General features: G+C 39.3%; 1 protein-coding gene across 3 annotated transcripts in view; it reads left to right on the top strand.

The window, feature by feature from the left end:
* plppr2a (phospholipid phosphatase related 2a) overlaps window positions 1-15,693 on the top strand; it is an 87,958-nt gene that overhangs the window by 28,073 nt on the left and 44,192 nt on the right. For all 3 annotated transcript variants that reach the window (XM_085453401.1, XM_085453403.1, XM_085453402.1), the window contains exon 3: window positions 12,222-12,410. In XM_085453401.1, the coding sequence (XP_085309527.1) occupies window positions 12,222-12,410 (189 nt within the window). The remainder of the gene's footprint in view (window positions 1-12,221; window positions 12,411-15,693) is intronic.

Genomic DNA, 15,693 nt, shown 5'->3' with positions numbered 1-15,693 from the left:
AGCTCCTCTGCTTCAACACCGAAGAGCGTTACCGTTGAGCACCGTAGACGTGTTTTTGTGGCGTTCGCGGCAGAGCAGCAAAGCCGAAGCGCTGCTGCAGGTCTGACAAAAGCACATAGAGCTTACACATGTACACCCCAGTGAGACTTTGTTGTCGTGTTTCATATTTTCAACAAGGTGGCTGCTTTTTATGCTGACAGCACTGGGGATTTGAGACTATGAGATGGATTCCACAAAAAAAACCCAAAAACACCTGAGTAGAAATGATACTTTTAAAAGACAAACAGGGAAAAAGAAAATAGAGCAGAGGTGGAGGCAGCAAGGTAATTTTGCTGCACCCCCAAGCTTTGCACCTGTTCCCCAGCACCCAGTCTGTGTTCTTTCACCATCATTGTCCAAACTCCTCTTTCAACTCTCTTTCCTGTTCCATTGTTTTTCAATCCCCTGCTACCCCCGCTACTCTTCTGGGCTTCCGCCTCTTCCTCCAGGACTCCTGACATGCTGGCCAGGTGCAGTGTAGCGTGTGTTGATGCAGGCCTCTTAATGGATAGCATGTGTCTGATGGTGGACTCCTGTGCCTCTCCTGAGCTTCTGCTCTAAATCCTCCATCTGTAAAACACAAAACTGCTCTTTTAGGTAACACAGCTTTAACAGCATTCAGGGAGACACGTGGACCTCCAGAGAAAGAGAGGGAAGGAGAACAGGGAAGGACAGGAAAGACAAGCTTTGATCGTGACCCTCGTTAGAGCGCTGTGGCTTTTACTTACACTGTGGAGACATGGAAGTGCAAATCTTAACATTTATCAATCCTATCAGTCTGAACAACTAAACATTTTATTGGTAATCAAATCCGAGGCATTCTCTGGTTTACACTTTTTGTTAAATCTATCTGATTGATTTACAACCTTAACAGAAAGAGGGCAGCATGCTTCCAGCAAAAACGTCATTGCTGCGATGCGATTACGGAAACGAAGCACTCACTGATGTGGATGCAAGGAGCTGAAAGTGTACTCTTTAAATTCATACTATCACTAATGTAAACCTGCCATTTATGTCATATTTCTGCATTAATTCTGAAGTATTTCCAACAATACAAGTATTAATGTACAGTACTGTGCAGAAGTCTTGAGTCTCCCATCATTTCATTATATTTTGCTTCCAAGGAACCCGATATTCTTGCAAAAATTTAAAGTAAGCTGGACGAGTGCAGGAGAAACGTAGTGGCAGTGTCAGACTGAATTTGATTTTTTTTTGTTTCAAACCATTGTCAATCATGTCTGTATTTATGGAGCAAGTCAGAAGTGTGAAATAAAAGTGTGTAGCTTCAGTGACACTTCAGTGAAGTGTCACTGAAGCTGGTTCAGAAATGTTGAAGGGTGACAGTCAAAAAGTCATTACTAAGGTAGGAAAACAGAAAGAAAAGGCTGAAGTATACCAACTTACACAAGAACTATACTCAAAAATCAGTGGCAGCAGGTCTGATGGAGTGATGAATCCAAATTTTAAATGTTTTATTCAAACCGTTGTTGAACAAAGAAGTAGGAAAGAGATACAACAATGAGTAACTACACCCATCTGTGAAATCACAGTGGAGGCTGTGTCATGGTTTGAGGCTACATTTCAGCCAGTGGTGTTTCAGAACGAGGTGAAAATGATGAAATTATCAATGCAGAAAAATACTGTCACATTTTGATCCGCCATGCAATACTATCAGGCTTCATGTTTCAGCATGACAATGATCTCTAACATGCTGCCAAGTCATTCAAAGTCAAAGCATCAATGGAACAACATACACTGGAACAAACTGGACTCCCCAGAGAAGATTTGAGAACTACTTCAAAAGACTACTTAAAGAAATTACAAGATAGCTTGCCTACCTTTGTGTACCTTTGAAAAATTAATTATTTAAATGTATGTTTAAGGATGATTTCAAGTCAGGAAAATCCCAGGCCACAATGTATGGTTGAAACAGTTTTTTAGTGCTAAATTATTCCTATTTATATTTATTATTACAATATCATGATGATATGATGTATTACTAAACATATAATGTAAGATGTGTATTTCTATCTATCTGATAGATGTCTATCAGTGCCTCAGTGTGATGAATTTCCAGAACAAGAATGACTCAAAAATGTAAAAAACAAAAAATCAAACGTATTCACGTGCCTTTAGTAACATTTTCATGCACAGCCATCCATAAATCAGTGAACAATCCTGATATAAAACCACCAAACTAACCAAATCAATGTAGAAAAAAGAAACAAGCAAATAAAAACACTTATTTTCTCAAAGTTTGAGAAACTGGCGTAATGGGTTTTGAAGAGATGGACATTATTGAAAATATAAAATACAATTTATTGGTCTTATTGGCCACAATTGAAGCCAAATTTACCCTTTTTCTGACACCTTTTAATACAGCACTTTATTCTATGAAGGTGACCACTTTATCCGCCTTCCATCTACACCTATGACCAGCTTAAATTACCATTTGAAATACATTTCTTTGGACCGTGAGTGAAACCCAGATCATGCTGAGAGAACCCACGCAGACAGAGGGAGAGCACAGAAACGGCACACAGAAAGCCTCTATCTGACCAGATGGTTTTAACCAGGAAACTCCTTGTTCTTAGGCAACAGTGATAACCACTGCTTTATACAACTGTGGGTTCTTGTACATTTTCTGTCACACAGTCCATGTTATAATTCATTAAGGATTGACTGCAAACATGTGCTCATGTCGACTTTTAGTGCTTAAGTGGAAGTACAAATAGCACGGTCAACAATATTATTATGATATTAATCACATTTTCTGAATGAACTATAGTGAAACATTGCAAGACAGTGCAAAAGAATTAACATCAATATTAGTTGGTTCACTGACATTAAAACAGCTAACTAGCAATTAATTTTAATATAGTTTCTTTAATTTTGCCTCAGTTTTCTATAGTAGCTCGCTGCTGGTAAAAATAAAACAAATAAAACACAAAAAATCAGTCAATATTTCTGCTTATTATCTAAAAATTTCAAATAAATCAATGGTTTAAGCAGCAAGTCAAGTTTTTGAGAGCCTGAATTCTTTGACCTATGAATGGGAAAACGCAGTTAATTCATTTTTTTCAGTGTAAGCTTCCATACATGATAAGATGGTAAGCTTTGAGTTGCTAGCAAAAGTCTCACAGCATCCCTGGCCTGTGAGTTAATATTTGCTTGTTAAAGGCGCAGCTCATAATGACTCCATATGTCATCTGAATTTGATCCATTGGATAGATAAAAAATATGGTTGCAGTAGTAGATGTTTACATTAGTCTGAGCTCCAACCTAAGAAAGTCTTTAGTTTTGCTTTTGGAAAAAGAGAACCTAAAAGACGTTTTCCACTTAACAACATGAGGGTAGATTTGCAGATAAGGTGCCATGTTAGAATTCCTTTTTATTATTTTTAATGAGCTAGATGGCTATGTTGGATTTGCTCAGCCTGCTCTACCTACCAGGTAGAGTATAAAGGCGCACCCCTGTGGCTTTTTAAAATGAACTGCTAATAAATACAGGAGCGCTGTGGCGTGTCCATGGCAGCCTCAGAAAACAATAAAAGCTGTGGAAATAAGAGAATTGAGGTGTTACTGCACATTTCACCACTTTATGTTTATTAATAATAAAAGTGGCAAAGTGTTGTGATATCTATGATGTCTATACATAATCTGCTCAAAAAAAGCTGAGAACGTCCAAACTCAAATCTCAACTGTAAAAATATAAAGACAACTTTCTATTTAAGATCGAGTTCATCAACTCTGAGCAGTGTTGTCTCTTCCTGTTTATAGAAAAAAAACTGGATATGTGGGATGTTGCTGTGTATTTCACACCGGTTAAATGAAGGAGGGGAAAGTGGTCATATTTTTGGATATGAGCTCGCTGTGGTGGGTCCTTCACATGCCGTTGGCTGTTGCTGTTCCCTGGACTTGTTCCTGAAATGCTTTCCAGTTATTTGTGCCGTGTTTTCAGACGTCTTGATGTCACTGCTGATGTAAACCCTTCTTGCCTCGTGGCATCGCAGCCACTAGAAGTGGGCACAGTCTGTCAGTTCATCAGCTGATATGAAATATTCATCAAAAAGCTGTGTATGTTGGTGGAGAAGTGGAAGAACTGATACCAAGGTGGGGTGGGGTGCATTTTTGACAGGTAAAATGTTTCATCTCTGTCAGGGACAGGAAAAGGAGTGTCTGGGTATCTGAGCCATGTTTTATCCTTTAAAAGCAGCAGGGAGCATGGAGCAGTTTAAAGAGAAACACACTGCGACGTTTCCATTGTCAGACACACTGATATCAGGTAGAACAGGATATTCATCTGAGAAAAGGGCAAGAGCTCATCCTGTGGTGCCATCGGGAATGTGACAATGCTCACAGAGGGAGCACATACTGAATACTGTGCCCTTTTAGTGAATGATGATGTGCAAGATGAGAAATATTTTCCTGCCTTGATTTGTGTGCTGTGAGGTCTTAAGGCTTTTAAGTCTTGCCAAGGGAGAGACTGTAATACTTAAAGTTGTCTTTTCCTTATCAGTCATGCAGCCAGTGTGTTACCCAATCTGCTATTTTGCTCTGGACTGCCAACTATAACTAATGGAAAAAGATATATAAAGCTTTACACATTTGTTTGTGAGGTTTTTAATAATCTGAATATATAAATAGTAATATATATCAATAAGGAGAGCTCATTACAATAAAATAAATAGGAATTTTTGCAATGCAGAATTCAGTTATGCTATTTGGCAATCAGACTCTGATGGGCCATCACAGCAGACAGAATCCCAGCAGTGATAGGAATTAGATCAGGACCCCCTGCAGTCTAGATGGCAGTGGTGGTGAAGATAGGATACAGGCTGAGTACTTGGGTGATGCAGAGATGAGGAGGTGGTTTGCATGCTGGATGAAAGAGGATCAGTGCAATTTAAAATACGCAATATGCAGCAGGTTGATTGGCTTGGACAAAGTGGACAGAAAGGTGATTGGACTAAAGCAATTCTGTTTTACAGGGAAGGATAAAGGATAGACTAGCAGCCAAAAACCTGGGAAAACAGGGAGATAAGTGAACACAGTCCTTCTTTATTGAATTTTACACATAACCATCAAATATAAATATATATGTACTGTATATATTTGGCAGAATTGTTAGAGTTCACCTTAAAAGCACGGAACCAGCTGTTAAGTATAGTCCACAACCTTGAGGTTGGGTCTTTGGGAAAACCATTCCAGATGTTTTTAAGCAAACTGCCTTTGCAAAGGAGTCAGTTGATGCTTGTCTCAAGGGTGAGGTGTTCCAGGCATGTCTTACCAGGAGGAGGCCCTAGGGTAGACACAGGATGTGCTGGTGTTCCTCTGGTTAAGCTGGTGAGGGTGGCCGGGGAGAGGGAGGTCTGGGTGTCCCAGTTTAGGCTAAACCCCTGTGACCCACCCCTGAATGGAAAAAAAATGAATGGATGGAAGGATTGATGGATGCTTTTAAAGCAAACTTTGGACCACTAGTGACTGATGTGAATTAAGACATTCATGTTGGTCATTGAATTAATCTGACAGTTGTGAAGTTTTGACTTTTTATGCCACTAAAGTATCTCAGTATCTACAATTTAGATTTGCATTAAATTTTGCATTTGATATTAGTCTTTCCCAAAGTAGTGACTTTGTTCTTCCCAAAACTTTTCCACCAGTGGCACCATTACACTGACACTTTTGGTTTTGCAGGCATTTTGCATTTGGTTTTGGTTTAGACAGCGACTCCTTCATCAGCTCCTGTTATATTTGGTGACATTCTTTCAACCTTAAGAAGAACATTTTCTGTTGCTAGAATTGTGAACTTTCAGCTTTGCAACCTGACATCAGTGATATTCTCCTTTATACCAGAAGCCAGCTGAACATCAGAAACTCAGTTTTTACTGGAAGATATCATCTGAAAAAGACATCTACCTCATGACAAAGAACTCTGTTGAGCTTGAGTTATTTCCGTACTTAAAGATGAAAAATAGGCAGCTCTAATTTGGAGCAGTGAATAAAGACATACATTATGTAAACTTGCTTCAGAAATATTTTTATGTAAATTTAACACACACAACTGTATTTAAAGTGTATGTTGCTGCAATTGTAGCGGAGTAAATGTGGAATTATTCTTGTTTTAATGTGATGATACAAAAGTAAGGGTACCCGAGGTTTTAGATATATGAATTAAATTATTGTTCATTGCCTTTTTATTCTTAACAGATCAGACATGCAGGGCAGATAAGCCCTCTTCTTATCACTGACAAGCACTTTTCATACTCACAGAAATCAATGATTCAAAACTTATTTCCTGCATGTTTTTTTTAAATCAGGAAATGAAGCTCGTTAAAAATATCCTGATACCTAAAATAATGAAGTGAGTTTTATGTCTTAATGAGATGTAGTCTCCTAACGCCTTCATAATATGACAGCCAAAAAGCATATTTCGAAAATGCTGAGGCTCAGAGGGAGATGATGACATCTTTAGAAGCTTGGGAATAGAAGAAGACACTCGTCAGTCTTCACCCTCTTTTTGCGACTGTAACAGGCAGCCACACATTGCTTTTTGACAGCTCCAGACTTGAACTGTCTTAATGTGACCTTTCATCTTGACAAGCCACGGATCTTTTGTGCTGCTGATCTGCCCTTCCATCTCCAGACAAAAATAGGTCAGAGCAGGGCAGGTTTCTAACTCTGCCTGTCCCTTTTTTCTGTTAATAGCTGCTCTCTTTTGGACGAGGTCAATAAAGAAAAAAGGAAAGACAGGTACACAGCAGAGTGGAGAGAAGAATGTGAAGGAGTGCCAAGAGGAGGGTAGGACAGAGAGTTGCCAGGGTGTGAATAAACTGCCACAAGTCACATTGCAGTTAACAGCAAACCATCATGAGAGTAGCGGCTTAATCTGCACTGGCAAATATAAAAAACGTTCTTATGTTAAGTACGATGAAAGTGACTCAAGACTATTTCCCCCCCTTTAATAGCTTCAAAAACAAGTTTTATGGTGTACTTGATTCCATGTTGTCTTTTCTGAAGGAGTGGTATCGCCACACATCTATTCACTTATTAGTTATTTTGCATTCTGAGAATAAAAAAACCACAAGTTAAATTAAAGGAACAGTCAGTGGGGTTTTTTTATTTTTGTTTTTTTAACTTTAAAAAAGAATATTGAACTCATAAAAATACATGATTAGTGTGCAATTGCATCTTGCATACAAATACTTAGGAGCGGACACTGTTTTTTTGAAGCTGCCATGTGGCCCCACCATCTTGAATACAGTGGCCAAGATGGAAAGCACCATTCCATCTAATCACATTTTACATTTATGGCTATAGACCGGCCACATACATAAGAGAATGCAGCAGCGTACGTGTGCTGTGGAGACAAATTTTTATTCATATCTGCACCTTCAGACTCAAGATTGCTCATACTTGTGATCATACATATGAGAAGGGATCCCCTTCTTACCAAAGAAGTTAAAATATGAAGGAAAGACACAACTTAACAGCCATCTGGATTAAAAATCATCCTCTTCCTCCTCACGCTAAACATAATCTCCTAAACTGGAATCAATGCTCTTAAACACAAAAAAACTGCATAAACATGCTTATTTATTCCTGAAATTGTTGCAATTACCTATTCTCAGCAAATTGGACAAATTTGATGGTCCTCTCTTCTAGGCACCTGACAACAAAACCACAAACTAAACCACAACAATAGCTGGTTATAAGCTAACATTATGCCAGCTAATGTTTGGCTCGAGTGTCCTAAAAATTACACTTTCAATCTGATAAACAGTTTGATTATATTTTTAAATTGATGAGAGTTTATTCGCTACGTGCCTGAGTCCAGCAATGTTAGATCCACTTAAAAGAAAACTTGACTGACATCGGCTAATAGCAGCTAATGCTAGCTGGCAGCAGCTAACAGTGGCTAACAACAGAAACAACAGGAGTTACATTATGTGGTACATTCTTAATTTAATTCAATGTTTCTGATCTCTATTGCTGAGTAAAAAATATTTGTCCTATAACAGCTGCCATAGATAACATAATGCACTTGAATTAGAATGTGTAAAAAACAGAATTTAGTTGACTGCAATCTACAATCTATTAACATCTAGTGGTGAAATTCTACACACTGTATCTTTAAAGTTAAAAAGTGCTATAAATTAAGTTTGAAAACTTGAGAACCCTGAGTTAAAATGTTGAAGTTGGAATGCTAAGAATAAAGTATAGGTTTATGGACAATAAAGCTGAAAGTCATGGTCAAGGTTATATTGATCATTTTACGAACAATAATCTGTTAGGTGTTATTAACTGTGAGCCCAATGCGCTACTAAATTATTGATGTTCCATTTTAATGAATATTAATATAATAATGTTCTATTTATTCTGTAAAGTAAATAAAATATTCTCTGTTCTCGATTCATGTGGCTGTAATACTCATTTGTAGTGTTTTTTTGGTTCCTGGTTTGATTTAGAAAGAGCTCATATTTAAAGATGACTCTAAAAATAAGCTCTTCATCTATTGGCTGGAGATGCAGATTTGCCGGTCAACAACTATGAACTCCGACATATGGGAGCTTGAGGCAAAATCTTCAGCAGACGCACATTCTCTAATATTTTTCCAGCGCATAGAAGTGGAAATAAAGGAGACATGGTATGCTGTGCTCTGTGCTCAACTATGCATAAGTATGATCATGATTTTAACGTGGTGTTGTGACTTAAAAGTGTTTCTTCCTAGAAGTGTGAGTCACAGTCAGTCACAATACGTTGGGAAAATGCAGGGGAGGAGCGCTACACCATCAAACAGGAAAACAAGGGAAGGCTTTATGAGTCACACATTTAGAACACCTCCTCTCACCCAAAGCAAACCCAACAAACAGCTCCCATCAAGCGTGTGTGCAAGATACACAAACACATAAAATACAAACATAAACCGCTACTACAATAATTTATAAACCACAAAGTGAAGCGTAAGTTCAACACAAATCTGTACAAACACTTTTTTGTATTTTATAATTCTGGTGTTTCAGTTATGACAACTGCAGCTAGTCAAAAAACAAAACGAGGGAGGCACAAATGAAGGGTGTTTATACAAATAAAAATCCTTTATATTTGTGCCCCTATGTATATTTGCATATAATATAAATACATGCACCCTTCTATATATAAATTCAGGACATATGTAAAGTGCATGCCAGACGTATATGTGTAGATGTTGATATACATTGACATGTGTAAACATGTGTACATGTATGTGAGGTAAAATTTGCCAATGATGAATGGTGAATAAGGATCTGTGCTTCATCTTACCATAACATTCATATATTTTCAGGCACTAATACAACTTATTTTATATACTTACCCAGGTTACAGTTCTAAGATAGATATAGGCCTTAAGTGTTGACTTTTCTTCTAGGAATTACATCCATTTTAAGGGACGGTCTTTTTTCAGAGGCTCAAATGTAATCGGACAATTCTAGCAAAAGCTGTTTCCCGTACTTGGAGGTAAAAGGTCTGCAGTTGATTTCCAAGTGTAGCATTTGGATTTCGGAAACAGTTTCAGTGGAACTCTCAATGTGTGTGAAATGGGCAATTCTGCCCATACTTCAAAAATAAAACAAATCCATCACAGAGAAAGTGGAAACATGAGAGTTCATTCGGTTCTAGTTCATTCTGAAAATATAGTGAGCTGGTCAGCTCTACAGGCATAAAAAGGCCTGGATATCTGTGGAAGAGACCAGTGGTAGATGATTGCCTGATGCTGTTGATGCCCTTCACAAGAACCATTTTCAGGAGGTAGATGTATCATTACAAGTCCATCAAAGAAAGAAAGAAAGAAAGAAAGAAAGAAAGAAAGAAAGAAAGAAAGAAAGAAAGAAAGAAAGAAAATGTAAAAAGCAAGAAAAGTTCCGAAACAGCATTCATTGGATCAATGACTATGAATGCAACAGAATTATAGGGAAAAAAATATATGGAGAAGGTTTGGAATGGGTCATGATTCAACGCTCACAACATCATCTGTAAAACCTGTGTGAAACATTGTGATGTATGGGCAAGCATGACTTCCAGTGGCACTGAGTAACCTGTGCTTATTGATGATGTGACAGAAGACCGAAACATCAAGTGTGCATAGCTTTCGTTTCAGTAAAGCAGACTGCACACCTCTCAGTACAGACATCATGGGTTCGAATGAAATGTTGTCATCAGACTTGCCAAGCTTTTTGTGACCACACAAAAATACACCAACTACACATGTGCCTATAGATGGAACACCTACTCATCTGCAGTATTTCTAGCTGTCCATGTCTGACTAAATTAGAGTATAATCAAGGTTTAATAGCCAACACAACAAGGGTGAATACAGCCCATGGTCCTCCTGTCTTAGCCAAGTTGAAAACATACAGTCCCAGCTGCCATCAAATGGAGTTAATAAGCTTTCCCACCATTTCCCATTGTCTGTGATCCGTGTTAGAATCTCAGTTGATGATTTTCCAGGTAATAGGAATTTTCTTCAGCAAAGGTGAAATAAATAATTTGGTTCAATTCAGTTTTATTTCTATAGCACCAAATCATAACAACAGTTGCCTCAAGGCACTTTACATTGTAAGGTAAGGACCCGACAGCAATAAACAGCAAACAGAGAAAACTCCAACAGTTAGATAACCCCTGATGAGCAAGCACTTTGGCAACAGTGGGAAGGAAAAACTCCCTTTTAACAAGAAGAAAGCTTTGGCAGAACCAGGCTAAGAGAGGGCGAAGCCACCTGCCGCAACGGAGTTGAGTGGAGGAAGACAGGACAAAGACACTGTGGAAGAGAGCCAGACATTAACAATAACTTGCCGTTATTTATTGACTTCACATTTAAGCCAGCTTGTTGTTGTGTTTTTGATGATGCCAACAAGGAAAATGCAGATTGCCCTCTGGTGGTCAAATAACGTAACATCAAAATCCATAACACGTGTCAAGGGTGTTTCTACGATCTTTATTTTGTACATTGTCAGTTATTAGCTGTTATAAATGCTGATACAGATGGATTGGCCAGCAGCTAATATCAGTCAACAATACTGGTCCACAATATTGGTAAATTGGTGAGGCTTTAATTACTACAAATCGTAATCAATTTTGCTGCCTTTGATCTGCTGCATTTGTGAATCTGCAGATCTGAGGAGTGCACTCTCATTTGGGACTTGTGTTAGAGAAATCTCCTCCTTGTTTCCTTCTGAAAACTGCAAAAACAAGCTGTGAGTACCAATCAGGGTTCGTGACGCTGCTCACTAGGTTGGAATTTCATTTCAAGTTGGCGCACTGCTTGCATGTGTCAGCTTGAAATGGCACATGGAAGCATTCTCTGATCACTTTGAAATCAAAGTGATCAGAGAAAACAAAGTAGAAAGCAGTGCACAAATGAATTCTAAAATGGACACGCAGAGGGAAAAAGAGTTTTTTGAAAACTTAAAAAGCCATCAAGTTACATCAGAAAATGAAATGAAATTGATTAAATTTTGCATGATATCAACTAAACTTTTTAGCGGGGATAGCAGCTGATAGTCAGAGTGTCTGCAGAAACTTCAGTCTCTGTGCACGTGATGAGGCCACACACACTCACGTATTCCACACTGACACACACATGTGCACGCAGCATCTACAAATACACCCACAGCTCAACTGTAGTAGATTTCATGAGTGCCAGCAGCATGAAGGCTGCCTCCCCCTTCCTCTCCCTCACATTTCACTTCCTCTCTCCCTCTCTCTCTCTATCACTCTTTCTCTCTCCATTGCTTTCTCACTCTCTCCTTCTCTTGCTCACTCTCTATGCAATTCTTTGTCTTTTTTCTGCTTGCGGTGTTGGGAATCCTCTTTTATCCTGTTTTGTTTTTTTTCCCCTTCTTTGAATCTTTGTTTCCATCTCTTGATGAGAGAAGTCTCCTGCAGATTTGGCTCTTTTATTTCTTGTCTTCTCATCTTTCTCTCTCTCTCTCGCCATGTCTCCTGGTTCCAAACACTGAACCTCTCACTCTGCCTCTCTCTGGATCCGGCATTTCCTATGCATCTCCCCGCTGCTGAGGGGTACAGGGACTCGTCTCTCCCCTCTTTCTCTCCCGCTCCCACTCCGGCTCCTCCACCTCTACCTCCTCTGCTTCACCTCTCGTCCTCTCGCTTCCTAACGGAGGGATAATGTTCTATTTCCAGCTGGTGATCATGGCTGGGACGGTGCTGCTGGCTTACTACTTTGAGTACACGGACACCTTCCCCGTGCACATCCAGGGCTTCTTCTGTTACGACAAGACCTTCTCTAAGCCCTACCCTGGTCCGGATGATACCAGCAAGATCCCTCCGGTGCTCATCTACTCGCTCGTCACAGCCATCCCTACCCTCACGGTAAGAGTTCTAATTATTTATTCATTTCTAAGTATGGAAGTAAAGCTTGGCAGATATGGAAGGGGGTGGGTAGTTAAGAAATTCAAGAGATAATCATGCAAGTGGGTTTGCATCTCCCGTGCTCTGAAAAAGCAGAGTGGGGGAAAATGATGCGTTAGAAAGATGGAAGTTATCAAAGTTGAGATTGTGTATTAGATTTGCTCTGTCTTTAGATGCTGCGAAAGTGCATAAGAATCTCCTACTTCTGGTGTTTGGTAGTTCTCATGATGAATCATCTGTTGTGCGCGTGTGTGTGTGTTTGTGTGTTGCACCACTGTCGATAGTGTGCAGATTGGTAAGCTGCATAGAGGTAACCCCCTCTGTTCTTGACAAGCGGATGCAAGTGTGTGTTTGTATGTGTGTGAAGAGTACAAAAAAAAACTGAGGAAACCATCAGCTCGGACCACACAGAGATGTGATAGGAAGAGGCAGACAGGTCATTAGAAAGAGAGAAAGAGAGCATCAGAGGAAGAGAGACAAACAACACAGAAAGCAATAAAAACGAAGCGAGGTAAAAGTTGGAGTTGAGACAGAGCAGTGATGGCAGGCAACAGATGCTGTTCTTCAAAAACAAAACAAAAAAACCCTGAAGTAATAGGTGAGAAAAAGACACATGAGCACGACGGAGAGTAATTTTTTAAGAGGGGGTGTGTGCTATTATTTTTGTACTGTATTCATGTATGTTTGCACATGCATGAATGCTTGTGCATGTGTGTGCGTGTGAGGTTAGCTGTTGAGCCTCAAGTGAGATAGGAGGCATTGAGCCTGAAATGTGTAACACCTGACCCTGAGTGCAGAAAAAAACCCGAACAGCTTAAATCCCCAGCACACCACGAGAAAGAAAGAAAGAAAGAAAGAAAAAAGAAAGAAAGAAAATAAACAGCACATACAGAAACCAACCAGCATCCACAATACAAAGCACACAAATAACCTGAGCAGATTACATGCACAGACAAAAACCACAGCCTGCACTCAGTGCAAAGACAAGAATACTCCACAACTGGAGCACCAAACAATCGCAGATGATGAGGTTTTCTGTGCAGCAGTTCATTGCCAGAAGAAAGACTGTGGGCTGTTATAATGTGGTACCGCTGTGTACAGTTTGTCTCGCAGCCACAATACACAGTGATTTTTTTTTTCTAATTGTGAGCTGTTAGCAACCACAGCAGACAAAACAATACGCGTAAGTAATTTAATGGATTCAGAAAGTATTTATATTCACAACTAAGTGATAAAGTTGATTTATTTGGTAGGAATATAATAAAAGAGAGAAGAAAATGTACAAATGTACAAGTTTGTATGTCTTCTTTTATGAAAGTGTTTGTTTTCTCACATTTGGATGAAACAGCATTTATTTTTTATAAATGCTGTTTCATTTCATTCATAAATGGGGATTGGATTGTAGGGCTGTGTGTGCATAGGGCATGTTTGTTGGGTTCTTCTTTTGTCTTCCATTTGTACAGTTTCCTCACTTTTTCAATATTTTAAGGACATGCTGCACTCCATGCTGTTTTCAGCTAATATGGTAACTCTTTGTGAATCACCTTGTTGGTGCAAAAGTACTATTTCTTTATTTTAAACTGTGGTACTGTTTGCATTTTTATAAATTCAAAATAAGAAATCAGAACAAATTATGTGTTTCTGTGAAAGGCTGCTTGCGGTTTTTGATACGGGTGACACAGGCGGTTGTCCGGGGCGGCAAAAAAAAAAAAATTGCTCTTATTCATGCTGCCCCAACATCAGCCAGCGCATACTGGGAATGGCATAGGCACCGATCGGTTTTCTATCGCCCATTTGCTGGGAGTAAGGGCGCCCTCCGTTTGCGAGGTGCGCCTGCTGCTTGCGGCACAGGGAGGAGAGGGCGGGGCGGCGGGGGATTCTCTGGCTGGCTGGAGCTGCATCTAATAACCAACTCGCAAAATAAAACAAAATAAAAACAAACCAACAAACACGAAAACACCAGACATTATGATACAGACTTATAATTTGCACCGTTGTTTTTTCTAAATTCTATGCGCGAAAAGTGAGCGCGAGAGCCCTCAGTGCGCCTGCTCGCTGCTGTGCTGAAGTCAAAATAAACTTTATTGTCATCTCCGCTACATACAGTACAGTATACAGAGAGACGAGACTACGAGGCTCCAGTTACAGCAGTGCAAGTAAACAAACAATAAATATAAGAAGAGTAAGAAAATAAATATACACTTTAGGACTAGGGGTAAACGGATCAATAACAATTTAAAATTTAAAATTTACAGTTTGATGATTTAAAGTTTCACACACGACCTGTCGAAAGGGGAGGGTGCCCGGCTGCTTCCAAAAAGAGCACATTTCAATCCTAATGTTGTAAATCCAAGCCCATTATGTATTCATGATTTGAATCCTGGGTTGTGCAAAATCCCAGAAATACACCTTAGACAAAGTGAATCTGTGAATTAAGGTGTAGGTGTATTAGGTTATGTTGTGGTGATCCTCGGGTTGGGGGATGGGTGTTCGACTGGAGTGCAAAATTAGAGGGAGGGAGTGTTCGCCCAGGGTGCCAAACAGGCTAGGACTGCCACTGCTGCTTGTAATAATGGGCCTAAGTCTGTTCTGTGCAGACACAACACTGATTCATCCACTGAGTTAGGAGCTTTTTTATGCTTGAATGATGGCTTAAGAAACTGGACTGGACTGAAGATGAGTGGGAAAAGCAGCCAATGTCCAAATAAAATTTTCGAAATTTTTCAGAAAGACCACTTAAAAATGACAAGAAAGTCTGTCTCATAAAGAAATAGGGCTGGCTCAGGATAGGACTTAGCAGAAAATTGTACGTGTTATTTAGTGCTAAGTAACTCACTAATACCCACACAGCAGGACATATTATTTTGTGGATAATTTAATTTCTCTTGAGTTGGATTATCCACAGAGACCTTTAAATCTGCCCTAACTCAGGGTAAATTACTCGGGATGTTGAACTGGGTCAGAGCACATTACTTACACCAGCTAGTCTGCCCTAACCTGTGCTGACAGAGGCCTTGGTATGTGTAACAAGCACCAAAGAAAATCACAGCAGTAACTCCCTGAGATAGTGGCAGTCTGGTGTAAACGTGCGTTGCCATTTTTTAATTATATTCAGTTATTGTGCATATTCTTTGATTTGAATGTAGAATGAATCTCTACTGAATGTAGTAGAGATATAGAGTATTAGAGCATCGTACAATAATACTGCTACTGCAGGAACTAATTACACTTTAGAATGTGGACT

The sequence above is a fragment of the Copadichromis virginalis genome, linkage group LG4 (assembly GCF_057382275.1).
Source record: "Copadichromis virginalis isolate Kocher_CV1m ecotype Utaka linkage group LG4, C_Virginalis_male_GT1.1, whole genome shotgun sequence".
In the NCBI taxonomy this organism is placed as follows: domain Eukaryota; kingdom Metazoa; phylum Chordata; class Actinopteri; order Cichliformes; family Cichlidae; genus Copadichromis; species Copadichromis virginalis.
The sequence above is the reverse complement of the archived record's forward strand: the minus strand, read 5'-3'. Positions and strand labels throughout refer to the sequence as shown.